This window comes from Phyllopteryx taeniolatus, chromosome 22 (genome assembly GCF_024500385.1).
Source record: "Phyllopteryx taeniolatus isolate TA_2022b chromosome 22, UOR_Ptae_1.2, whole genome shotgun sequence".
Classification (NCBI taxonomy): Eukaryota; Metazoa; Chordata; class Actinopteri; order Syngnathiformes; family Syngnathidae; genus Phyllopteryx; species Phyllopteryx taeniolatus.
This window is the reverse complement of record NC_084523.1, coordinates 9234328-9261059: the sequence shown is the minus strand read 5'-3', so window position 1 is coordinate 9261059 and position 26732 is coordinate 9234328. Positions and strand designations below refer to the sequence as shown.

The 26732-nt window shown below is 46.9% G+C and overlaps 2 protein-coding genes across 8 annotated transcripts in view; one reads left to right on the top strand and one right to left on the bottom strand.

The window, feature by feature from the left end:
- The window catches only part of ppfia2 (PTPRF interacting protein alpha 2), a 38933-nt gene extending 20667 nt beyond the window's left edge, over positions 1–18266 (bottom strand). For 3 of the 6 annotated variants that reach the window (XM_061762283.1, XM_061762285.1, XM_061762284.1), the window contains exons 1-2: positions 14807–14947; positions 6127–6540 (exon numbers count right to left, since the gene is read on the bottom strand). In XM_061762283.1, the coding sequence (XP_061618267.1) occupies positions 6127–6207 (81 nt within the window). In that variant the 5' untranslated portion in view covers positions 6208–6540; positions 14807–14947. Of the gene's footprint in view, positions 1–6126; positions 6541–14806; positions 15063–17932 lie in introns of those variants that run through there. The other 3 variants (XM_061762280.1, XM_061762282.1, XM_061762281.1) reach the window with 2 other exon arrangements.
- A 4372-nt stretch (positions 18267–22638) lies between these two features.
- Positions 22639–26689, top strand: si:ch73-352p4.8 (cystine/glutamate transporter). 2 transcript variants are annotated; one of them, XM_061761399.1, is made up of 12 exons: positions 22642–23052; positions 23580–23706; positions 23945–24060; positions 24163–24288; positions 24356–24455; positions 25013–25057; positions 25129–25252; positions 25346–25449; positions 25614–25710; positions 25789–25938; positions 26010–26187; positions 26535–26689. In XM_061761399.1, exons 1-12 carry the CDS (start codon positions 22857–22859, stop codon positions 26597–26599), a joined length of 1428 nt encoding a protein of 475 aa, XP_061617383.1. In that variant the 5' UTR covers positions 22642–22856; the 3' UTR covers positions 26600–26689. The 2 variants fall into 2 exon arrangements, with proteins under 2 accessions (XP_061617382.1, XP_061617383.1); XM_061761398.1 differs by having other exon boundaries at positions 22639–23052; positions 25614–25938.
- The last annotated feature ends 43 nt before the right edge of the window (positions 26690–26732 follow it).

Below are 26732 nucleotides of genomic sequence, written 5' to 3'. Positions count from 1 at the left end.
ACAATTTCCTCGATGGAATTCCAATGCCAGACTCTTGCGGCACCATGGGTTGCGGGAATATGAGCTGAATATTCCACCTGTTCCCCAACTATTATGTCAAAAGATATCAATCTGTGTCTAACTCCGGGAATTCCGAGGTTGACCAAGGAGTCAACGTGAACAAAAATGGCACCGTTTCTCCTTTTTTTGTATTTTTACACAGTTGAGTGTTCCCTCTTTAGCACAATCAATTGAGCCGATTTGTGGAAATACCGTAGCGAAAGATGGAATTTTAAATATATCCACCACTAAATACACCACAACTCAATATGAGCTTAATACCCCACCTTTCCACCGCCCCGCCCCCTCCCCCAAAGTATTATGTCACCGTCTTGAGCTATTCAAAAGTACATGAATCAAAATGCCAGTTTTGGTGGCTTTCCCTCTGCTAAATTCCCTTTTATACTGGCAGACACCCATGGGTGCGGCCCAGCCGGATCGTCTGCGACTGTCTTTGTCACCATGGCAACTGAGGGCGGAAGGGCACCCCCCCACCTCTTCCCGAGGGGTGTCGTGAGGTTCGGGTCGGATAAAATCAAATTGTCATTGTGGCATCTTGGCTCTTGCAGACACTTCTATGTTAAAAAACGAATCTTCCAGTGCGGGTGTGCTGCAAAAAAATCGATATCGACACACATTGGAGAGGATTATAAGACATCGATCCCAATCAATATATCCATCAACACATAATCAGTCAAACAAGAGGGAAAAAAAACTCATGGATGGATCCATTTTCTTTATGATCCCACTGCACTTTTGTGTCACGACGCTTGTCAACGACAGGGCGAGCCGCAACATGTTCACCCAGCCGGGCTTGGGCGAGATCCACGCACGATACCCCACAGACTGGTTGCCAGTCACTTGCGGGGCACATAAAGACAACCAACGACTCAGAGATTAGACGATTAAGAGTCTTCAATGAAACCAAAATGCATCGTTTTGAAATGCTGGCAGAAGCTGGAGTCGCCGGAGAAAGGGCAGACTGGAGATTCAAACCCCGAACCTCAGAACTGTGACGCAAACGTGCCAACAGAAAATTTCCAGGATATGAATTGAAGCTGCGCTTTCCCCAGCCTTCGCCTCTGTACGCCGGCGGGAGCTCAGTTTCCAATTTAGCCCGCGTGGGCCCGCCAGGGATGTTTATTGATCCTGGAGGGATTTATTGCAGGATAGAGGCGGATATTTGGATTATGGGTCACACGAATTGGATGTTTGGCCAGCCTAAACTGGGAGGAGGAGGACCTGTGTGACATTGTGTTGGGCAGGGAGTCAATTAAGTTTGCTACAGAATGCTGGGGAGGGTCTGACGGACACAGAAAGTCTAACCGTGTCCCATGGATGTCCTTTTCTTTAAATTCACTCTCTTGGCCGTGTCTTCCTAATTAAGTTCGTTTCATTTATTGATCGCTCGCTGCCGTCTTTCCAATCAGTGCTAAAGGTCACCGTCCGCAGATTCCCGACCACAGCTGAGAGAGCACATTTTAGAAGCCAGAGGACCACTCGCTGCACTTTAACGAGAGGACGGCGGCAATATCTCGCGCCCAAAAGCAAAGGCGGTGTAATCGAACATAGCCGGAATTTTATGAGCCTTGCATTATTCAAGAGGGCGGCGGGGCCGCTGTAATAACGCCGCAAAGACAGCAAGAAAGCTTGTAACACGGCAACAAAACTGACAGCCTTTCCCAAACATGGAAGCAGTTACTCCATCCGTGAGAGTCCCGGAGAAGAGGAGAGGAGGGGAGGGAGTGTTTTAGTGCAAAGGGTGAGAGTTAATGACAGAGCAGACCAGACATCCCCCGGCGCTCCCTTTACGACACCCATAAAATAAAAGAGCCATGGAGGAGCAACGCATATATCCTAGTTCAGCACCGTGGGCAGCAAGGGGCTGCCAACACCCAAGCCCCCTTCCTCCTCCTGAATGGGTGGAGGGATGCAACATGGAGTCACGAATCGGACAGTCTGAGCTCATCAGCAGCCCATGAGAAATTCTGAAACTTTTATAGATTGTATGACAGTGACTGTAGTCTTGGGTGTTTGGACAACAGGATCATCCTCAACGTTCTGGCTTCTTTGTTCTTGGGAAATGATGTTGAATTGTCCTCAGGTGACCTCTCAAAACTGACTCATTTCTGAGGAAATTGCCCGCCATGTTCTTGAGATGTGGCTATCCTCAAAGTCCTGGGTTCTTTGTTCATGGGAAGTGAGGTTGCCCTGTTTTCGGGCGACTTCTTGGATGGTAGGCCTGTCAAAATGAGCTAATTCCCAGCCTTGATTCAGGTTAGAGTGGTTGTCTCTGCAGTGCCACGGCTTCCTTGTTCCTGCGAAGTGAGGTTGGCATCTCCTGGGGTGTGTTCTTGTATGGTAGGGCTCGTAGCTGGCTAATTTCCTGCCTTGTTCCAGGTTTGTGCGGTTGTCTCCAATACCATGGCTTCCTTGTTTCTGGGAAGTGAGGTTGAATTGTCCTCGGACGACTTTTTGCACGGTAGGACTGCAAAAACTGGCTTATTCCCAGCGAAATTTAAAAGTTAAGACTGACTTATTCCAGGAAAATGTGGCCATCACCGTGGTCATGGCTTCCCTGTTTCTGGCAAAAGAGGTTGACTTGTCCTCGGGGAACTTCCTGAATGTTAGGACTATCAAAACTGTCTAGTTCCCAGGGAAATTTTCCAGTATGCTTAACACAGCCTTATTCAAGGATAACATGGACATCACCATGGTCATGGCTTCTTTGTTTCCGGCAAGTGAGGTTGACCTCTTGAACTGTCAAAACTGGCTAATCCCCAGCCAAATTGGTCAGCATATTCATGGGAGATAATGTAGACTTGTTTAAGCTTAATTTGTTTTTTTCTTGAATTCCTTGGTTTCCATGTTTGTGGGAAGTAAACCTGCCCCTATCCCTGGTTGTGTCCTTGGATGGACGGGCTGTTGTAGCTAGTTAGTTAATTCCACGGCAAACTGGTCATCTCGGTCTCGGGCGATTAGACTAGCGGATTCCAGGATAATGTGGCCGTCTTCCCAGTGTCATGGACTCCTTGTTCCTGAGAGGCAAGACTGCCTTATCCCTTGCGATGTTCTGAATTTGATCTTGGGTGTGTTGCTCACTGGAAATTAGACTAACCTATTCCATGATCTCCTCTAGTTGTTTGTGTTCAGATTTTATATATATTTTTTTTTATAAACTGGACTATATCTACCTAGAGTATCCCATTATCATGATATCATCATAATATTGTATGGGTTTCTAGCATGTACAGTACAAGCTAATTGGAGGAACGCAAATGGAAACATTGAAGGGATTCAAGTCACTGCAAGGATGTATCGGCTACAAAGCTAACTATTTAGCATATCAGGGACATATATGACACAATGGAGCTGGGGGAGGGGGGGGGCCCTCTTGCATTCAAAAGCTCGCTCATCCTTTTAATCGCAGTGGAATCCATCAAAATGGGTCAAACAGCATTGCCCATCTGCGCCACACGGATTTTAAACACTGATTAAAAAAGATGGAAAATAGGGCGAACGCCTTCTTCAGTAGGCACAGTCAAGAGACCAACGCCACGTGTGTGTGTGTGTGTGTGTGCGCAATTACAAGCGTCTCATCACACAAACAAACAAAAAGGTCAAACGCTTCAATCTGTGTATATGCGCCCATTGATCATCGCTACCCTTATTTGCACACAGACACCTTTCGCTCCACATCGGGAGAAGCTAATAGCTAAGCTAACAGCCATGGAGCGCGACTGTCAGTCCTCCACATGCACACTTGACTGACAGCTGTCGAAGACGGGCATTTTGAGTTCAAGGTTGAGGGACTGCAGGACTTTTTACAGAGCCGCCCCAAAGCATTGTGGGTGGTTTTTGGGTCCGTTCGGCACGCCACCAAGAAATAAATGAATATGCACGGGGGAAAAAAAGGATAAAAAAAAAAAGTGTATCATAACTAGGGATGCAGCAAAACCGATACCAGCATCAGGACTGTACGTCTGTACTCGTACGCTGCGATACTACGACACCCCACACCATCCTGTCACATGCTATAATATTCTGTGCAAGTTAGCAGATAACAAAGAGTTCTTCGAAAAGAGTCAAGGTGTGGTTGCTTCAAGATGCTTTATTTACACTCCCAGTTGAAGTTTACAACAAAACAACACACAATAAAGACAACAAATGCATAGCTTTGTCTTGGGAACGTCCGCTAGCTTAATGCTAACTCATAGTGTGTAAGTGGAACCTTCCACTGATGTTCTCCATCTGTGGTTACTTGGCTCCTCTAAATCCCATGCGTGCTCCTCCAGTTTTTAGAGAATAGAATTGCAAGATGGAGGTGCTGTGCTGTGGCGGAGATGATGAAGCTATTCATCTCCGTCAGCGTATCCCCCACCATCCCCCCCCCCCCCCCCGGCTGTGTGCAAACATGTTGCCGTGCCAGAAGTGCCAGAGGAAGACGATTGTGCAGCTGTGTCTACACGCCTAATCCTCGGATTCGCGCTAATTTGCACTCAAACTTCACGCCGCATGCAGCAAATATTCCATGAATAATATTCCATGATGTGTGTACTCCAACTCCAACAACAACAACAACAACAACAACTTTCCACGTCAGGCAGTCTTTTTTTTTGGATAAAAGTATACCTGAGATGTACCTGGTTATGGACTACAATGGACCTAAAGGGATTATTTCCAAATGGAGAAAATGAAATAAAACATCCATCCATCCATTATCTGATCCGCTTCTCCTCACGAGGGTCGCGGGCGTGCCCGAGCCTATCCCAGCTATCATCGGGCAGGAGGCGGGGCACACCCTGAACTGGTTGCCAGCCAATCGCGGGGCACATATAAACAAACTCACCGAGATCGGCACCTTTATCTGGATCCTCACTAAAATAAATGAAGGAATAAATATCAATCGATAAATGAATGATCAATATAAAAATATGAACATAAAAATACAACAAAATAAATGGGATTCAAATAAAATGAATAGAATATAAAGCAAACACTTAAATGATACATCCATGAATAAAGACAAAATACACACTGTACACTAAAAAAGCAAATAGAGAAATACATACATTCAAAAACAATAAAAAACAAAAGAGATTGTGAAATATATTTTAGAAAATTGTCAAAATATGATTATTGAGTACAAAAAAACACAAAGATCAGGAAAAATTGTAAATTTATGAATTATACTAACAACAAAATGTGTAGAAAATAAAAGAAAAATGAAAGAAAAAAATTAACAAAATGGAAATTTAAATAACATATAATTAATAAAATAAATACAAAGAAAACAAAATGCTATTCATATAGTTTAAATAAATACAAATATATTAATCAATATAATTAACTAGATAAAGTAAAAGAAATATAATAAATAAAATATGTAATAAATATGAAAATACAAATATGAGTCAAACAAATACATAAAAAAGGGTAAAGAAGAAAACTGAAATACAATAAATTAAAAAAAATTAAATATGTCTACAAAATAAATATGGAAATTAAATAAATTATGCTTAATAAATAAATACTTAAAAAAAAAAAAGACAAATTAAACTAACACAAATAAACTCACAAAGACAAAAGCACCCATTGTCCGGAAGCATCCACCCTCGCCACAAGACTGGCACTTGAATGCAACACGATCGATATCACGTAGGGACGCACGCGGCCTCATTGCCATGCATGCAGATGGAGCTCAATGCACACCACCAGCATGCACCTTCTTTCTCCTCAAATAATCTCAGCATGTGACCAAAACAACAACAACAACAACACCGAGAGCTGTATACACTCATGTGGTCCATAGGCTTTATTAGTGGACTTTAATAACAGCAACAGCGATTAAAAAAGTGTCACGTTTGTGCAGAAGCTACCCCTAAAGGTACAATAATGCACTTTTTGCATCAAATGAATAATTGAACAGCTTTAGGTGGAATAGTTCATCACTGTAGCGTTAGCTCACATGTAATATTAACACCGCGAGTGTCATGCATTCTCTTTTTTGTCTAATTTAGATTTAGATTCCATTGCCAGAAAAAAAAAAGAAGAGGAGCGCGGTAGTGTAAAAGTCACGTGACTTGCCTGGAAGGTGTAGAAGCGGGTGCCGTTGGGCGGGTGCGCCTTGGGGGAGTTCGTCCCCGCGCTCACCTCGGAGAAAATCATAATCCCGCTCGGCTAAAGCCTCCGAGATCAGGGCATGATCGCCGTCGAGCAAACAAAAGAGGGAGGAAAGAAAAATCAACACAAGATGCGCACGCACTAGGTGGCGGCGTGGCGGCGCGACCCGCCCGAGGAACCGTGCCAGTCGGGTTCCATGGTGCCACCGAGACGCCCGCGGCTCGGACAGATGCTGCCGCCACGGCGGATTAAGCGCGACCCAGCGGCAACTGACAGTCACCTCCCACCAGTCAGTCCCCCTCTTCCTCCTCCTCCTCCTCCTCCTCCTCCTCCTCCTCCTCCTCCTCCTCCTCATCATCATCCTCACCAGCCAATCAGCTGAGGGAGCATCACAACAAGACATACATAAATCAATAGTAAATGCACAAATAATACAAATTAAAAGTGTTGGAAAAAGCTTTTACAACAGTCATGGACGGGAATTATTCAGTTATTTTCATTTGGATGTCAAGAAGGCAAGGCTGGAATGCACGTGCCAAAATCCTAAACTCCGCCGAGAGACCATCACGTCCGAGCAGGAAGTGTTGATTATTTGGGATGCAAAACAAAAAAACCATTACAAAAATAAATTCAACATGTATAAAATATCTACAAAATAAGGAATTAAACTGTTTTGTAGATTCTAATTGAAAAAATATATACAATAAAAAAAATTTTAAAAAACAATCTAAATATTACCTAAAATGTAAAAAAATGAAATGAAAAAGATAAATAAAAAATACAGACATAAATTCATATATTAAACAATACAAAATAAAGAGCAAACTAAGAGAAAGATGAATATGAGAAATAGCCTGCAGTTAAGTGATGAACAAATAAATCAAATGACTGCACTACAAAATAAAATAGAAATAAAACAAAATTTGAATGCATACACAATACACATTATACAATGATAAAGTATGTTTATATAAAGACAAACAAATGGAAAAATGTATATAAAAATACCATCGAAATAAAGAAAAACAAAAATAGAACGAATAAATATGTATACAAAATTATATGACTAAATTAAAATATATATGAAATTTGCGAGCAAATAGCTACATAAAAACAAACACTGAATTTGAAATTTAAGAAAAAGTTAAAAAACTGGAGCCTAAAGCTAAAAGCACTCAATTTCCTCAGTCCCGACGTGACACGAGGAGGAAAATGTTGATGTCACTGACCACAACATTAGGTACACCTGCGCCACACAATCAGCTCCAACATTAAAAAAATAATAATAATAATTTCCAAAAATTCTTGTTATGGAACACGTCAATACGACATTGATGTTGAATATTTTGAGGTTGATGAGAACCATAAAAGGAGCCTCCTCCCCCAAAATAAATAAATAAATAAGAAGAAGAAGAAGAAGAAAAAAATCATCCTCTCTCTTATTGACGCCATCCATCTTGCAGAAGTTCAACTTTTCTCTCTCGGTCTCATTTTTTATTTGCAGCAAGTGCAACACAAAAACATCTCCTCCCACCATTGCTTTCTTTATGTGCAACTTGGGCCTCATCCGTCTAGCAAGTGAAGAAGAGGAAGAGGAGGCAATCTCATCAGTTCCTCATTAACGCCCCCACGAGGGATAGCGCTCACATTTTTGAAAAAATACAAATAACAGTGGGACCTTTCTACTTGCCAGCGAGTCTAACGAGGTTTGGAGATGAAAACGTACTGAAAATGTGGACATAAATCCACATTACTCTCCAAAATTTGGTTAGGGAGCCTGAAAGTGTTCATAAAGTTATATAAGAGCTAAAATTGCAGGTGTTGGATTTTTGCCAAGAGGATTATCTGGGAAATTAAGGGAAATGTCGGGGAGCAGTGCTCAGTTAGATACCTTTGCGTATTCCTGTTCACTGGACAGATTCTTTTGGAAACACAAAGTCCTTGCTGGAGGTCATTTTGAAACATTGGCCACTGAAGGCTGCACTGTGGACCGCCAATGGCGCCCTCTGCTGGATACCATTTGTCCAGCAACTGCTCGGCTCCTTTTGTTAAAGAGGTCGAAGATGAAATATAAAATATTACGGCTTGAATTCGGTTTTTACTAAGAAATTAAGGCGTTAACTCGAGCACTTTTTTGTTTTTGGGCCAACTTTCAGGATATACTTCAAAATAATCAATGATTAAATGTTTTTGTACAAATAGATGCTGAACATCGTGTTTACAATAGCACATGAGGAATATATTCATACAATATATGCAAAAAAGGTTTGCAAAAAGGATAAGAAAGAAATGACATGATTAAGATCAATGTAATGCCTAATCTGACCACAAGACGGCAGCATCCGACTGTAAGACAAACAGCATCATCTGTATGCTTCCAGTTCTTCAAAAACAAAAAACAAACAACAACAAACAACAAAAACACGCTTTTTGTGAAAGGAAAGGTCCTAAAACACGTTTGACTGCAGAGATTAAATACAGCAAACAGCTTTATTCTCGTCTCATCTGTCAAATGGTGAAAAACCAAAAAGACTTCAAGTTCAAAATATCTCGTGGCTTGCTGATGTTGCTATTCTGAGATGTTCTATTGAAGATGAGAAGGCAAAAGGAAATTGTTGTTGTTTCTAAAAATGGCCTCTGAGTGTTTGTTCCTAAACGGCAGTCATGCTAATGGTGCTAAGCCACGCTAACACACAAGAGCCGCTCTTCCTCTTCTGGCTGTCGTTTTGTCACAAAAGGTTGTGTAGTCATGTGAGCTCATGCTAATCACGCTAATCATGCTAATCCAGCTCGCATGACGAGCGGCTACGGCTAAAAAGGGCGTCTTTGTTTTCCCTCGAGTTGTCATCGGTCTTCTTGTGCGCGGCTGATGCTAAAGTAGGACAACCGGCGTGGCTAATTGCGACCATGTCACGAAATTAATGAACCCAATCGCAATAGCGCTTTGCTTGTGGCGTCTTGGTACCGAGGAATTACGTTCAAGTGAGCGGAGGAGCTTCAATAAGACAAAAGTCGTGATTCGACGCAATCTTGGCGCCAAGGACCTATGTTGAAGTGAGTTGAGGAGCTTCAGTTCGACGAAAGTAGTCGCAAATCAGTGACGTACACACCAGTCCTCACACTGAGGTGCAGTTTTTCAACACATCAAATGATCTCAAAGCCATGTATTTTGCGGCGTAATGCTATAAGGTGAGTTGGAAATTATATTCATGTATTTTGGGATCATAGTTTGTAGTATATTTAAGGCTTAAACCAATAATGTTGGCCATTATAAAGATTCTTAGCAGAGGCGTCCATTATTTTCAAATCTCATCTTTATTATTTTTTTTCATCTTTGGACGTGTCTCACCAGAGGCGACGTTTGGCCGCGACCTACTTTTTTTTTTTTTTTTTTTTTTTTTTTAAGCTGTCACTCACACGGTCGTGTGTCGTGTCGCTGCCTCACGCTCGCACACGCCAGAACCTTCCGCGGAACTCTCTTATCTTTCGAGCGATTAGTGCACAAAGGTGGCGTTTAGATCCTTTCGCGTGGAATTCACGGCAGCAGAATCGCACGCAAAGCTACTATCTCAACAGGAAGTGGCCGAAGAAGGAAGCGATGATGATTTGGAGACTTTTCTGCATCGCTAATCGGCCGACGTCGTACGCCACACCGCTACGTTATTTGACGAGTGGATTTCGGTGGCTCGGTGTTGACATGCTGCGTGCGACGTCAGTTAGCGACATTCGCGGCTAAATTGGGAAAGCGTTGCGAGTTCAAGGTACAATAACGCCGCCCTCGTCCCCGACCCCGCAGCTCTTTGCGGCCGAACCTGTGACGCTCACATGCCGCGGAAAAACGCCTCTTTGTGCTGGGAAACAATGGCGACATTTTGCTCAGCGCTGTGCGTATGACTCGCCGCTGCCGTGAGGGAGTTGCCACGGGACTTCTAAGTTTATGTGAAAAAAAATAATATTCAATAAGGGGGAACGACAGTTTTCGAATGGGTGCCTGAACGTCTGCTCTTCCTGCTCTCGTTGTGAATGCCGGCACAATGAGCCCATGTGCTCTTTCCGTTCAAGCTAAAATTGTGCGCTCCTCGATGTCGACAAATTGTGATTCAGCCAACAGACTTCCAGAAAACACGTTAAGATCATCCAGGATGAGCAACTGCGCCAAATGTCGAAAATCTGCTTCCATGTGCTCTTAACGCAAACGCGTCTTATACGCGAGCTTGCCCGCCGCTTCCTCGGTCACCGATGAAAAGACGCTAACGCAATTTATCCTGCCGTGCTTCAAGCCGCTTGTTGACACGACGAAGTGCAATCTCCACGTCGATGCTCATTTTCTCACAATTTGTTGCCCTTTAACGTCCCGTTTATTTGTTTGTCAGTGTTAATCAGCAATTGAAGCCCAAACGAGCGTGAGGCTGTTTCCCATCTGTTGTCGCGCAAGCCGGAGCTAATCGACACACTTGGCGCTTAGATTCGAGGCCCCTAATGATGCCCTCTTCTTCGTCGTCTCGAAGACGCAGGAAGCGATGCGTCGACACGCGGGCTGATCCTCTCTTGAAAGAGAAAGTCGGGCCGCGATTATCCACGTCTAACTTCGATGAACGACCACCTCCGGCTGGCGGCTGGCAACCCGTCGGCGGCACGTAGTCAAAGAGTTAATTAAGTCGAACCCCCGCGGCGACGCCTGCATGTCAGGAGTGACGTTCTGCGGGAAGCTGGGATGGAGGCCCGAGGCGGCGGGAGACATCTGGTCCAGCGGGATATTATATTCATATTTAACACAATTGAGGTTAGCACGTCGGCGTTGCCCTCGTCAGCTGTTTCAGTTTGTCACACGGACCTTTTGAAATATTTATTGGCCGCTCCCGTCTCAAGGAATTTCAGAAAGAGAACAAAACATGCAAAGAGGTTTTTCAGCCAAAAGCGGTGGATAGTTCCCCCAGATAGCCAACCGCAAATGTGTGGGGGATATTATATGTATTGTTATCTCCCGAGGGTGGGGGGTTGCAGTCTCTGGAGAGCGAGCGAGAGCGAGAGCGAGTCCTTGTCCCCTCAGCTGCTGCCGATGACATCATGTTCTATTCCTGGCGTTCAAGTGGAGCATTCAGAGGCGAAGAGGTTAGCGAGGAACCGGCAACTGATCTCAGACCAGATCATCGTTTGCCGGCCATCGGTTTGATTGGGTGTTACGTCAGGTTTTCCCGAAAAATGTACACACCAAACACGTTGGAGGGATGTTGGGCACTTTGACAAATGATCTAAAGCAGTACAGTACAAATTTCACGTGTTCCGCATTGAAATGAATGGAAGCACCATATACCCAGCCCCACATTTCCCACCTTCTGGTGTACATGGCTTGGCCACCAGGGGGCAGGATAATAGACAGACAGCGATGCAGACAAAGAAGAATTTCACACCTGACTGACTGAGCTGCAATAATAGTGATCAGGTTTTCGCAAAGGAGAAAAGACACGCCTTTGAGTATTGTTACATTGCCTATTGACGTGTGTTGCATCACCATTTGTGATCAAAGATCTGTTGCTTTAAGGTGTATAAAGCCGTAACTATGGATGCTAGTTTCGTTAGCCCGTCTATGGCGTTTTGCATCGTACAATAGCGTTTAGCTAGCGGACAATGAAAGAATCATCTCGATTTACTCACAAAGTGTGAAATCTGGGCCTGTTTCGGACCTGTGCCTGTTGCATGGAGAGATGAACACAAATTAAAGTCCAATTGGAAGGTTTCCCACAATGTTGGCTCAAGCTCAGAATTTGAGTTAAGAGTTTCGTGACATCAAAGTCTGCTGCCGAGCTTCATTCACAAGCGACGACGCAAAACTCAATCTGCGTTGTCCAATTTCGGGAGCCGTCGGACAAAAGCTCTTGGCCAAGTGGATTCTTGGGAACGGACCCGAAAAGTGGTTGCTCGCAAGCAACGTGGCAGACTTGCCGCGTCTTTCCAGGCATCGCTTTGGAGACTTTTTTGTGGGTCTCCTCTTGATCGACACTTCTACCGAGTTCCATGTTGCCAAGTCAAACTGGTTCCCCAGAAACTCCTGTGGTTTACTTTACAGAAGCATTTTTTGATTGTAGGACACACAGACGCAAATCTTCGTCCCTTGCGGCGTGAATTTTGCCGACTCGTGTTCCTCACACACACACACACACGTTTCTTTGATCGCAACCCGAGCAAAGATCAATGGAGTGCAATGAAATCTTTGCCGCTTTGGAACTTCAATGACGTCAATGACGAAGCATCTCAATGCTTCCATGTGGCATTGTTCGCCCGATCCGAAAACCACCCCTCCCGTCTGGTTCCCGGGACTACCGCTCGATCTTTCACCTTCATCGGGCCTCACCCTTTCCCGCTGTATTGATCTGTCGCCTCTGTCGGGACCGCTCCCGATTAAAGGCCGACTCAAACGCAAAAACTATCGATGGTTGTCAGAGAATAAACGACATGGCAGCGCCCTTTTTTTTTTCCTTTTCTTTCCTCGGTCATCTTGGGGGAGGGTTATGCGATGCCGAGGAAGAGAAGGCCAGCTGACAGGCCCGGAGGGAAGAAGGAGGGCAGAAGTACAGTACATTACGATCCAGATTCCGTCCTGGGCTGAACCCCCCCTCGTGATTGGCGACGGCGGACGACATCGACGTTTATTTGTGTCCTACTTCTTGGAATTCCGACTGTGGCCTGATCAAAAAACACGATTGTATATACTACCGATTCCGGTTCCCGAGGTAACCGCCGAAGACTCGGGGCGGACTCGCTTTAGCATATTATGGACACGTGGCTCCTGCACAATAAATACCATTGGGGCTACATTTCCATTTTCCAATAGAAAATCGCAATATTCTCCATGCAAATAAAAAGGTCAGGGGTCGAAGCGCGCAGGAATCCAAATGTCAAGGTTGGGAAACGCCTCTTGACGGAAGGCTTTCTTTCTCCACATTTCAATGTATCACGCCGCGGACATATTGACCGGAGAGACGGCATTCTCGCCGAACTTCACAGCCGACATGTCATTTTCGTCACCAGTTTGTTGGATCAATGATTCGCAACCGCTGCGCCGCTGGAAGCTATCGAATTTCATTTCATTTCATTTTCATACCGAATAAGTCAATTGAGACATGATAATTATCCTTTCAGTATGAAGGGTGTAGCAGAACATTTTGCTCACTCTTTGACTGGCCATTATTTGCACCGTATATCGTTTTTGGTTTCAACTCCTGTTTTCTTTCATGCCATCAAAGTCAAATTCATTTGGAACACGAGGCTTACAAAAACAATAAACACCACAATCAAAACGAAACCTAATCTTTGATTTTTGTCGGGTGGTTTTTAATCATAACCAACATGTGCCTTGGCTCAATAAAGGTTGGGAAGTCACACAAAGACATCGGATGTGGGAACCTTTATGGAAATTGTGAGGCCTTCCGCTCTTTTCCCTTCACTTCCCAGTCAACGATGCATGCCTCCCGATGGGAAAATTCCGACACACGCGGGAGACGGGCGCATCATTCGGTGCCTATTCATATCTGGACGGTCCACGATTACCGCTGGCAGGAAGCAAAACGCTTCTTTAATGATTCCACGGAAGGGGGGGGGGGGGTCACACCGCCCTCCCCCCCTTCCAATACAGTCCAGCGCTCGGCAGAGCGACGCGCGGCCTGCGGCGGCGTGATACCGGCCGAGCTAGCCTCCACTGGCGTCCTTCGCCACAGTGCCTTTATTTCAGCCGCTGGGGTGCGTGGAGACATTTGCGCAGATCTGTCGCCGTGACGACCGAGACCGAAGACCGAGAGACGCTAGCTGCGGCGGCGCTAAATCTCGCCGCGGGCTGTCGGGAAGCGATATCACATTCAAAAGGCTGCGGCGGCATGTCTCCAAAATGAGGCCACGAACGCGGGCGCAGCACTGGCACGCTCAGACTCGGCGCTTATCGAGCGGTCTCGAACCGAGCGGATAAAAGAGTGACATTTGGGAGTTTAAAATGACAAACAGCGGCCAATTGCCACAAGAGGGCGGATGGGAAGTTGACAGGCGCGTCCCCTGGACAACAACGGGACCTTGTTGGGTCGTCATGGTGACCAGTGTAAATAATCATTTGTTCCCCAACATTCCCAAACGTCACCGACTTTTACTTTGGCGCAACGCCAAATATTCCTTCAAATGTGTACGGAATAGCAGACATTTGTGGGTTCGCTTTCAGAAAGAGTTCGGAAAAGTCGCGCGCCACCAATGAAGCGACGATTACGAAGACGAAGACTTTGTTTCGTCAGAAATGCAGTGCGCTAGCTTTCAGCGGTCTGATTTCTGGCCACAAGCAACGTTGACACGCTTTGCGAAAACATGAGTCAATACCGAAACGATGGCAAAATATTGGACTCCAGACGCCTGAAGTTTCAGGAAGCTATCGCATAGCAAATCACAGGCAGGTAAAGTCAGGTCCCAAACGTTCAAAAAAGAACATTTGGCATTTCTCTCGAGTATTGCCAAGAGCGTCATTGACACACTTTGGGAACATGCTCAGCAACACAAGAATGGTTCCAAAATATCAGACTCCGAGCATTTGCATCGACCGCTCGTCCCAAACCAAAAAAAACCCACCAGTTTGAACAAAGAACTCCAAAAGCGCCGACAGGCGCCCTACCTGCGGCAGGGCGGAGCTGAGCTGCCTCTGCAGCGAGTCTCGGTCGTAGATGACGTCCTGCAGGTGCTGCTGTGACAGGCCCAGGCTCTCCTGCGTCTCCCTCAGCGTGTCCAGCAGGCGGTCTCGCTCGTCCAGCATGTTGACCATCAGCTGCTCGAAGTGCGAGTCCGGGTCGGACGAGCCGCTCTGCGAGCCGCGCTGGCTCGGCGCCGTGTCCTCGCTGATGGTGGGCATCACCTCGCACATCATCTTGCCGCTGCAGAACCACAACAACCGCACCACTAATCCTTACAAAACATATACGTTTTCATTCCCGGTCTGACAAATGTCAACAAAACAACTTTGGACCACTGTACGCTGCTAAAATGGAGAGCAGAGAACATCGAACGTGACGCACACAGAGATAGAAATCCCAACAAATAAAGCCAGAGACTTCTGTCTACGTGGCAGTGACGCAAGTGCGACTACTTTCCTGCTTAATACATATACTATATATATATATATATATATATATCATATCATATCATATGCCGTTGCCGCGTCTTCAGGCAGAGTTGCGTCAGGCCAGTCTCGCCAGTCTTCCTCGGCTGGGAAGTAAGTCAAACGATCTCAACGCTAACATGCACGAGCTTAATGTCAGTCCGACAAGCACAAGATGGTGAAAGTACTTCAAGGCTGACTCATTTTTCGACTTAATACTACCTAATAATAAATCATCCGTAGTTGCTAGCATAATGAGGCATTCTCATCGATTATCGTAACCAGCGGAGGATTGAATCGTTGGACTGTCATGTCTTCTGAATGCCCGTCCTTCAAATCAAACAAATTCGGCGGCTGCGGCCTTTCAAGCTAACGCTAGCTCGACCGCCACGTCTGCGACTAATAATAGCGACGCCGCGTCCGACGGGGCTCGCTACCGTGAGCGTCTCGTACCCGAGAGGACGCGTGGGAGGCGTGTTTGGCCTACATTTGGCGCTCGTGGTGGAACCTTGGCGTGTAAAGACATCGTAGGGAGTGCCGTCGCCACGCTAAGCTGGCGAGCGGGCACCGGGAAGCCGCTTGAGATTCAGCCCCGGTCCCGGTTCACTCTTGGCCGGGCTATCATGTCGGGCCTGTGTCCCAGCAGGTTCTGGCAAGATTGGGAGACTCTCCAGCCAGATTCCCGCCGGCTCGTTATTCAGCCGCCATCCGCTAACGTTTAAGCGGGAGGGCGGACCGCTGATGCGTTCCAAATAGTTCCGTGGCTCGTGATTGGCGGAGGGGTCGTATATCAAAATGGAGGCCCGGTGTTTTACGTCTCCTCGGACAGGCGCCGTTAATTGACGTTTTTCTGCTACACGGCGCGTGCAATAACCCTCTGTCCCGTTCCTACGGCCTTTAAATCATCTGCGCCGTGGACTAAGAATCAACGGGTAGCAGAGTGGCCACTGAGCGACTTGACGAGCTAACGCTAATATAGTAAAAATGGCATTTAAATCACTTCCAAATCCAGATCACATCTGAATTAATACCCCTCGTTACCGGCCGCAGTGGGAACAAACCAGCATGCCGCAGCTAATTTCATCAATCGCCTCCTGCTAATCTTGTTAATGAGGCTAACATTTGTGCGCGCAGATAAGAGGGAAAAAAGAAAAAGAAAAGAGGAAAAAACAGCAACGGCGTCCTCGAGTGTACATGAAAAGGTGCCTCGCGCCCAGCCCGACGGCACGCTGCCGCTTTGGAGATAAGCCCAGCCGGACATCGTTTAATGGAGCGCAGTCAAAGTCACGTTTGGAGAGAAGACGCCAGCCTTGACGGGCAGCGGGAAAAGTATGCCGCCATCAAAATGCTAATTAAAGGGCGCTAAACATCAGTCGGTCCGTCTTCTGAATGAAGCGAGGGACGGACGTTGTAAAATCAATTGTTCCCTTTTTGATGGCTCCCGACTCATCTGCTGCTGAAACAGGCCGCGTAACAATTCACACGTGAAGTTTGTCCAGATCAAATTGCCAAAACTAATTAAGGGCTGTTAAATCTCAGGCCCGCTTGAAAATGGAGAGAGAGAGAGAGAGAGAGAGAGAGCATTGCGAGTCCACTTGTTGATTTTTCATCGTTTGCTGCCTAAAGGGGTTGCGTGAGACCTCAAACATGAAGTGTGTCGTGATCAAAATGCTAAGAGTCGTTAAAGGGAGCTAAGCATCAGTCAGTCTTCTGAATAAAGCCAGAGATGGGCGTCCTAAATCAGCTGGGTGATTTCAAACAAGAAGATCAAAATGCCAATGCTAAGCGAAGGACGCTAAAACGTGTGCGTCGAAAGTCAATTGGGCGATTTTGGATAGTCTGCCGCCTAAAGGGGCTGCGTAACATTAAAACGCGAACAGTAATTGAAGGCCGCGACACATCGCTCAGTCTGTCAGTAAAGGAAACGGGGCGTGCATCAGAAATCGACTGGTGGAGTTTTGATGGACCCGCCTACTCCGCTGCCTCAACGGGCTGCCAACTTTTGATAATCAAAAGCGCGTTACGCTTTCACAACGCGACAGCATTAGCCACGCTGCTAATGTTTTGGAAGCGTGTGTGTTGGGACATACCACCGAATGGATCAATCAACCAATCGGGGAGAGCTGCTTCCTTTGTGGAAACGTCGTTTGGAGGAGAACCCATTTGGCAATTTCTGCCACGGCTCACTTCCTGTATGTGCCCAAATATTTTGGTACATAATTACACATTTCCTTCTCGCACGCGCACAGTTATTGGAATTCGATGCGTGTGCGTTCACTTCCTGCACAGTACGTGTCTCAATACTTGACTGTATGACCACACATCTGCTTTACACACACACACACACCAATTTCATGCATGCTCATTCATTAAAAGAGCAGCGCGCGCGTGGATTGTAAAGCTGACGTCTCCTGTTCACCCTCGAGTGCACGTGAGTGGGCATCTAATGCATGTGTGTGCGTTCATTCATTCAAACAGCCGAGCGGTATAGTGTGCGTGTGTGTGAGAGTTGGGGGGTGAGGGGAGGGGGGACGGGCACGCTTGGGTATTGTCTCAAGTGCATTACATCATGCCACCGAGCCCCCCCCCCGCAATGTCAAGCACGCGCACAATCACCTTGGCGATGTAGGTCAGGAGCGCGCTTACCTTCTCACCGTGCGTGTTCACGACGCCGACGCTCCGCTCGTCCGCAGCTTGCGCACGCTCTTCTGAATGACCCAAAAAATAATAATAATAAATTATAATAATAATAAAATATTTTAAAAAAAAAACACCCAAGCTGGCCTCAGTGGTACGTCCGATCGGCATAAAGAAGGCGCGGCCGGCGCGCTTCTACTGGCGCCGCCGCCACCACCTTCATCATCATCGTCATCATCATCATCATGGTCACGAACGACGTGCCCACGACGACATGTTTCCGGCGTCGCTTCGCGGCGAAGAAGAGCTCCAGGAGGAAGAGGAGGAGGAAGAGGCAAGCTGGGAGAGACCATTGATGGAGATGCAAGGGGGAGGAAGAGGAGGGGAGTCTTAAAGTTGCAGCTGTGCTTTTCATCCTCATTAAGGGCGCCGGCCAATCAGGAGGCGCGGGACACTTGATTAGGAACCCCCCCCCCCGCCCCCGCAGATGCTGCAGTTCTTCGCACAGGTGGTCGTGTAAAATACATACTTGCATCGTAAAATATTGCCGCTTTTATTTTGATTGCTATATATTCAAATATATTATTCAATAAGGCAAAAATGTTTATGCTTGGTTTAATTATAAAATACTCTGATGGTGTTTTTAAACATATTTATTAAATGTAATATTTAATGATCAATTGAAAAATGTGTGCTGGTTTTGTAAAGTACTTGTATGTATGATGAAAATACAAAAAGATTCTTTCATGAACTAATACGAAAATATGTAAAATAGCTCACTGTTTAATCAACTAAATACTGAATGAGAGATTTTAAAATATCCATAAAAAAGGAATAAATACATGTGGAACAGCAAAATAATATACCCTTGTCTCTTGGTTGCCACGGTAACACCCAATTGTCCACCTCCACCGCTGCTTTTGTTTCGCCAGCAAGTTGCCTTCATTTCAAAATCGTACCTGAGAGAGCAAAGACGTTGGGAATGACGTCACGATCCGTGGTGCTGAAAGCCAACTTGCTGCCATGATTCGCTATTGAGCTAACGACAAAATCCCGCCACACAAACCACGACGTTAACTATGGCCATTGGAACATTTTGTGACCTTCTTCTGGCTGAACGAAGGCGTCAATATATGCACGTTCCACAATGGAAGCGTTCCAGATGTTGCTCGGTGGGTTACGGGCGAGAACTCCTGTTGCATGTGGTCCTGATTGGCCCGAGCGGTTGCAGTTGCCAGGCAACCATGCAGCTGGGGCCCGAAGCCCACAGACGGTCGCTAATGAAGATTTTTTTTTTTTTTATGCCTCGCACGTCCTGCTGCTGCACAGGTACATGCAGCCCGAAGAACACACACCAATTTACTGTACTTCCTGCCCCTCCCGAGCGGATGTTGACGTGCGTGTGTGTGTGTGTGTGTGTGTGTGGCGAGACATCCCACCGGGGGAGCATCGAGGCAATCCCAACGGAAGCCGTCCACCGGCCGCGAAGACGCAAACGAGAGTGTTGAGCGCTCAGGTCGCGCACGGGCAGAAGCTGAGCCCCAACCGTCTGCTCCACGATGCGCTTACGCCAGCAGAAGCCAAGGAAATGGTCACAATTTAAACCCCCAAAATAATGACCATTTTTCAAACGTCCGTCCTTGAGCAGTCGCCGCATCGTGGTGGAGCGGTTCGTGTGTCCCAATGATCCTAAGAGCTAAGTTGCCAGGGTCACCCATGACAAACCGGTCCGTGGTGAGGGACGGCTCAAAGACTCCCGTGATGAAAAGTAGAAGTGGATCGAGGTTTCCCTTGCCCGGGCGCGGGTCACCGGGGCCCCCCTCCGGAGCCAGGCCTGGAGGTGGGGCTCGAAGGCGAGCAGGGCAGGGCAGAGCAGAGCCCGAAAGGGTAACGTGGCTCTCCCTTCCCATGGGCTCACCGCCCGTGGGAGGGGCCATAGGGGGTCGGGTGCAGCGCGAGCCGGGCGGTGCCCATTGGCGATCCGATCCCCGGCTACAGAAGCCGGCTCGAGGGGCGTGGAATGTCACCTCTGTGGCAGGGACGCGGCACGAGCTGGTGTGTGAGGTCGAGAAGTTCCGACGAGATGTCGTCGGCCTCGCCCGCACGCACGCCTCGGGCTCTGGTACCAGTCCTCTCGAGAGGGGTTGGCCTCTCCTCCACTCTGGAGTTGCCCACGGTGAGAGGCGCCCAGCAGGTGTGGGTATACTTATTGCCCTTGACCCATCGTCATCATCAATACTTCAGACTGGCGAGGAGCAAAGAATCCGCCGGCAAATGGCAGCAGACAATTCTTCCTTCCTGTTGTGTCCAAACCACTCGTCTGTGATGTTGGAACAAATGACTCATCACATTCATGAATTCTTCATTTGATCCGAATGAAGATGACTCAGCAGGACCTTCCGCGTCCTTTTGCTGGACGTCAAGAGCGGCACGACGGAAGAAGTCGTCGGAATTTACGGGAAAAGTCCGAGACCCTCGCGCTGTAATCCGCATTACGGGCTTATTATTTGGACTCCAGGGTGAGGTCAAGTTTGACCTTTTTCACACGGATGTTAAGTCAAGCGACACTTTCCTCTACCAAACCGCAAAGAAATGTACCCATTTTTGTATTTACAACAAAAACTACAAAGATTAAAAAAATGTGAGCTACCAAACCATTTTCCCACTGACTAAATACAAAGGTAAGTTCCCATTTTTAAACTATGAAAAGTTCCCATTTTTGACATTTCCCATTAAAAAAAAAAAAAAACTACAAAGAAAAGTTACCATCTTTTGGAAAAAAAAAATGTAATGTTCCCATTTTCTGAGATACAAAAACATTACAAACAACAAGAAATGTTGCCATTTTTTAAAACGACAAAAACTAAAAAGAAATGTTTCCTTAAAAAAAAAACTAATACAATTTCAAGAAATGTTCCTAATTTGGGGTTCCTTTTTTTTTTACTGCAGACATTTTCCCATAAAAACAAAAAACTGCAAAGAAATGTTCCCCCCCCCCCAAAAAAAATACAAAATCATTCCCAAAACATACAAACAACTATTCCTATTTAAAAAAATAAAATAAATTAAAAAACACAATAAAATGTTCCCATTTTCTATCCCGTGTGACGAATAAGCGTTAACGTCTCCACTTGAAAGTAGGAACACGCACGGGCCCTCAGTGAACATGCGGAAGGTTCCGGAAAGCGAATGACGTTCCCGGGATTAGCGGAGCGCGGATGCAAAAGGTCAGTCAAAAGTCAATGAGACGGCCGCTGACGTGGAAGATGAAAGAAGAATCGTTCGGCATTCCGATCATTTGTCCTGACTGGATGTTCCCTCAACCTTCTGCGAGTTCCTGCTGGAGACGGGAAGGAAGCCCCGACAAAATGAAAACAAACAAACAAACAAACAAAAAAAAGTCCCATTTTTTGGAATAGAAATTGGCCCATTGAAATAAACTACACAGCAATGGTCTGCTTTCAGGAGGAATAAAAATGTTCCCGTTTGAGAGTTGGGGAAATATTTGTCCCCCTTATTAGGAATAAAACTACACGGAAAGATTACCACTCAAAACATTTCAAGAAATGTTCCCATTTGGGAGAAATTCTCCAGTTTTTTGACGACATCAACGTGGATTTTCTCTGTGACGTCCCTTTAAGTAATCCAAGGCCGTTTTGGTCCTACTCTACTATGGCGGGAAGTGAGCGGGGGCGGATGGAGGCGTATCCTAGCAACAAGAAGCGGGCCGAGGTGTTTGGTCACGGTGACGCCACGCCGTCTGGAATGGAAGCCCCGCAGCCGCCGCAGCCGCCGCAGCACCTTTGCCGCTTGTTCTTCTCCGGCCAAAATGGCGGCACACACATTAAGACAGAGAATGCACAAAATGATTGGAACGCGGGTTGAGGCTTGAAAGTACTATAACGGCAATAAGTAGAAGTACTCACCCAAAGTTTGACCACGACACCATATGAACAAAAATACTAGGATAAGGTATCGGCTTGAAAAAAAGATTCACTTTGACCCACGGACACCACAAACCACAAAGGTTTGCGGCTTCAAAACATTTGTTTGACCACGACATTATTTGGAAAAACATATTAGGACACATATTAGGTTTGTCTGGGACGTTACAATAAGGACAAAAATATTGTCTTGACCTACTTGTACTGTGGGAGCGAGCGAGCGGCCGAAGCTCATGGCAAATCCGAAGCTCACTTCTGGAGCGACTAATTTCCAGTTTGGCCTCCGCAAACTGGAAAAGACAAGAAAAGTTGGGGATTTAAAAAAAAAAAAAAAAACTAACATCAAAATGCTCTCATGATGAAGTAAAAAAAAAAAAAATAATAATAACAATAATAAAAATGTGACCTTCCGCTGCCCTCTTGTGGAGGAGAAACAAAGTGCAGTAGTCAGCCTCGGCAGATGCTTAAGTACAAGAAGAAAACCAAGTTGTTCGTCATCCGTTGCTATAAACACGAATGGAGCAAAACATATAACCTGGATCAACACTTTGCATGACAACATTTCTTTCTTTTAAGCGAGAAACATTTCACAGTGTCACTGGCTTGTTTTCACACTTTTGTCAAGGTTTTTCCTGGCAAAATAACTGGAATGCGAGCCGCCACACATAATCAGTGCTGAGGGGTCTCGCCAGGCGGGTTGCTGTTCTCCTAGTTTGTGCAGCTGCCCTCCTCCTCCTCCTCCTCTTTTTTTTCCTTCTATGTCACACAAACACAAAAACAAAACGGAGCGCCCCAGCATTTAAACGGCCAGTTTGCCCTCGAGGCCCGGGGGGAGGCCCCAGCTTTGTTCCCTGCGGTCGGCCAATGAGCGAAAGAGGAAGTGAGGAGGGACAGAGAAGCTCGGGGAGGGCATCTTCGGCCGTTCGTTGCTCAGCGTTGACGATCCTTTGCGTTAGTTGAGTTCATCCGACGAGAGCGAGGTCATCGGCATGGACGGGAGGCAGAAGAAGGACGAGGCGGTGCGCCTGCGGCGGGAGATCGGCCCGGTGCCCGCCGTGTCTTTCATCATCGGCACGGTGGTGGGCAGCGGCATCTTCATCGCCCCCAAGGGGGTGCTTGCGAACAGCGGCAGCGTGGGCCTCTCGCTGGTGGTGTGGGCGCTCTGTGGGGTGCTCTCCTTGCTGGGTAGGAACACCCGGCAAGACGGGGCGCTATTAAATATTTCTTTTGGTGCTTTCTGATTGGGGGCGGCGGCCGCTTTAGGCAGCAAACTATATCAGTTAGACGTGAATTATTAATTCACTCATTCACTGCCAGCCTTCCCAGTTAACATGGATATTTGACTTCTCAAGACGTCAATGGCAGTGAACGTGTTAATCGTGACCTCTGCTAGCTCCTGCCAAGCCATGACAGCCATTATGCGCCATCCCGAACAAAACTCGTCTCTCTGCTTGTTGACTTTGTGATGGCGTAGGCAGCCTGGTCAGGCGGCAAACTCCAGCCTGAATGATTGAATGTGCCCTCTTAATGTAAACAAACTATTGTGCAAAACGATCCCACAAAAAAACTTTGCTCGTAGTTTCGATAGCAGCACGTTTAGGCTGCAAACGAGTCACGACGGGACTTCCAAGTGGTTGTACCGACGAGGTTTCTAAGGATGTAACACCGTAGCCACTAGCAACGCATGGTGATGTGCGCACTGTCACCATTAGGGGCGCTGTGCTACGCTGAGCTCGGCACCACTTTCACCAAATCGGGGGGCCACTACACTTACCTACTGGAGACCCTGGGCCCACTTCCTGCCTTTTTACGCCTGTGGGTGGAGTTCCTCTTCATCAGGTAGGTTGTTTTCAACTAGTCCACTATGTAAAAACACCGCAAAGGGATTTTTAATATAGCAGCTCGAGTTAGTTCCACTGAAGGTCCTGTGGAGTGATGAGGGAGTAGGCAATGAGTGAATGATTCCGAACGCAGTCGCTGGGTTCGGAATCATTCACTCATTGCCTACTCAGGATTTTCAATTCTTTTTTTTTTCAAATTCAAAATCCCTATGACGTCAAATATGTGTTTTCTCCAGACCAGCCGTGGCCTCCTACGTGTCGCTAGCTTTCGGCCGCTACGTGGTGGAGCCATTCTTTGCCCCCTGCGAGGCGCCCACGCCGCTCATCCGACTGGTCAGCATCCTGGGAGTGAGTAAGTTCCGCCCCCTCTTCCTTCTTCTCTTCTTCCCAACAATGCATTGCTGTTCAGCTTTTCCCACTTACCCGCTTCTTTTTTTTTTTTTGATCGCCGCAGCCTTCGTGGTGGCCATCAACTGCTGGAGCGTCACCATGGCCTCGCGCACCCAGGTCACTTTGACCTTCATCAAGACCTTCGCCCTGGTCCTCATCATCGTGCCTGGCATCATGGCGCTGGCCAAAGGTGGGCTGCGGAAAGGTGACTCGGGTTAAAACGAGACCCTAAAATGTGGTTGTCGTCTTCTGCTCAGGGAAGACGGAGAACTTCCAGAAGGGATTCGAGCTTGAGGCGTTGACGCTGGATAGGCTGCCGCTGGCGTTTTACAACGGCCTGTATGCATACGGAGGATGGTGAGCGCGCGCACACTGAAATCAAACAAAGAAGATCAAAATAAAGTCTCCCATTTCCACCCCCCCCCCCCCCCAGCCAATTTTCGCTTAAAGCAAAGTTGTCCAGAATAAATCCACTAAGGGCCACATACAGAAAGGAAGTGAAAGTAATAGCAATTAGTGTGATAGTGTTACTTTTTAAATACAATTATAAAAAACACTGTGTGATATCTTGTGAAATTCAACTTTTTTTTTTTTCAATAAAAAATTGTGTGATATCTGACAATGTTCCATTTTCCTTTACAATAAAAAAATCACTTGTTTTCGTTAATATATTTACCCCAAAAAGATTATTAGTAGTTTTTTAAATATTTTGTAACATTCAACTTTTGTTAATTTGTATATATATATATATATTTTTTTTTTTACTGAAAGAATAGTGTTGTCTCTTTTCTACAATTTTCTCTTTAATTCCTAATTGACATTATGAGATTTAAATGTTGTTATTTTATGAATGAACACGCAAATGACAATGGCATCTATCTCATTGACAGCTTAGCTCTCGGTTTTCCCTTCAGGTTTTATCTCAACATGGTGACGGAGGAAGTCATCAACCCAAACAGGTATCTCCTCTCCCAGCCACATCAGTGTCGTTTTGGGAAAACCATTCAAATTTGCTCCGGTGCGGGCTCAGGACCATCCCGCTGGCCATCGTGTGCTCCATGGTGACGGTGACGGTGCTCTACGTGCTGGTCAACGTGTCCTACTACACGGTGATGACGCCCGGCGAGCTGCTACTGTCCGACGCCGTGGCCGTGGTCAGAAAGACGCCACGCAGTTCAAACGTCGCGAAGTGCCGAGTTTAACGAGCCAAGCCGCGGGCGTCACCCTGTGACCTTTCCCCGCCGCAGACGTTCGCCAGCCGTGCGCTCCGGGGCATGTCCGCCGTCGTCCCTCTGCTGGTGGCGCTGTCCTGCCTGGGAGCCCTCAACGGGGGATTCTTCTCCTCGCCCAGGTGAGCCAATGTCGCTGTTCAAGATATCTTAGCAAGGGCTGAGAAAACCTTTGTGCTCAAGGGCCCCATTTGATGAAGTTTCAAAAAAAGGACACATCTTTACCATCCATGTTTCGGAAACGTAATCAGTCTTACCTTTGCTGAATGCTTGACTTGTGTGGCAGGATGCTGTTTGTGGGGGCCAGGGAGGGCCACTGGCCCCCCATCTTCTCCATGATTCACATACGCAGACACACGCCGCTGCCTGCCGTCTTGTTCCTGGTAAACGTTTGTCGCAATCATCAGAAAGTCGAGAGCAGCGGCCCGCGCGATGCCACGTGTGCTTCCGTCTGTGTCCAGTACCCGCTGGTGGTGCTGATGCTGATCACCGAAGAGATCCAGCACCTGATCAGCTTGGCCTCCTTCGCTCGCTGGTTCTTCATCGCCTTGGCGACGCTGGGGATGCTCGTTCACCGCTACAGATTCCCGCAGCTCCCTCGGCCTTTCAAGGTCAACTTTACCCCGGCGGTACACGAAGTCGCGTTGCGGTTTTGTCCGCGACTCACCGCTGGCGTTCGCAGGTCCCGCTGGTCATCGCCGTCACCTTCACCGCGGTGTGCTTCTTCATCGTGGGGCTGTCGCTGTACTCGGACCCCTGGAACACGGGCCGCAGCTGCGCCCTGACGCTGACGGGCGTGCCGGTGTACTACGCGGTCGTGCGCCGCTCCCGGGTGCCGCCCAGGTGCAGACGTGTGTTCGGTGAGTCGCGCCCCACACCTGACACGGATGGAGAGAATGGATCACCGATAAGCACAAGAATTGCCATTTGAAGGCACTTTTCTCCTTCCGCATTCAAATGACCCAAATTAAATAGAACACATACAGATATCATAAAAAGTTAGGAACACCGCAGAAAGGTTAGTGACATAGGGGCGTCGTGGAAAAGCTTTGCAGTGTTGAACATTGTGGAAATAGTCCATCACATCCAAATTTCAGGTTTTACAAAAATTGCCTTCTATCAACATCACCTAACACAAATGGTTGAGAAGGCGCAACAACAGAAAGCGTTAGTGACGCGTCACGTTCTCTGCAACTCCTCTCCTCAGATTACTGCAGCAAGCAGCTCCAGATCCTTCTGGAAGTGGCCCAGCAGGAGGTGAAGACCTACTAAGGACAAAACAACTTTCTCTTTTCTCAGCTTCACACGTGACATTTCTGTCTGTATTTTTCTAGAGTACACAGTTATAAACATTAACACACAGTCGGACTATTTTTTTACTATTTTTGCCTTTCAGCGTGTAACA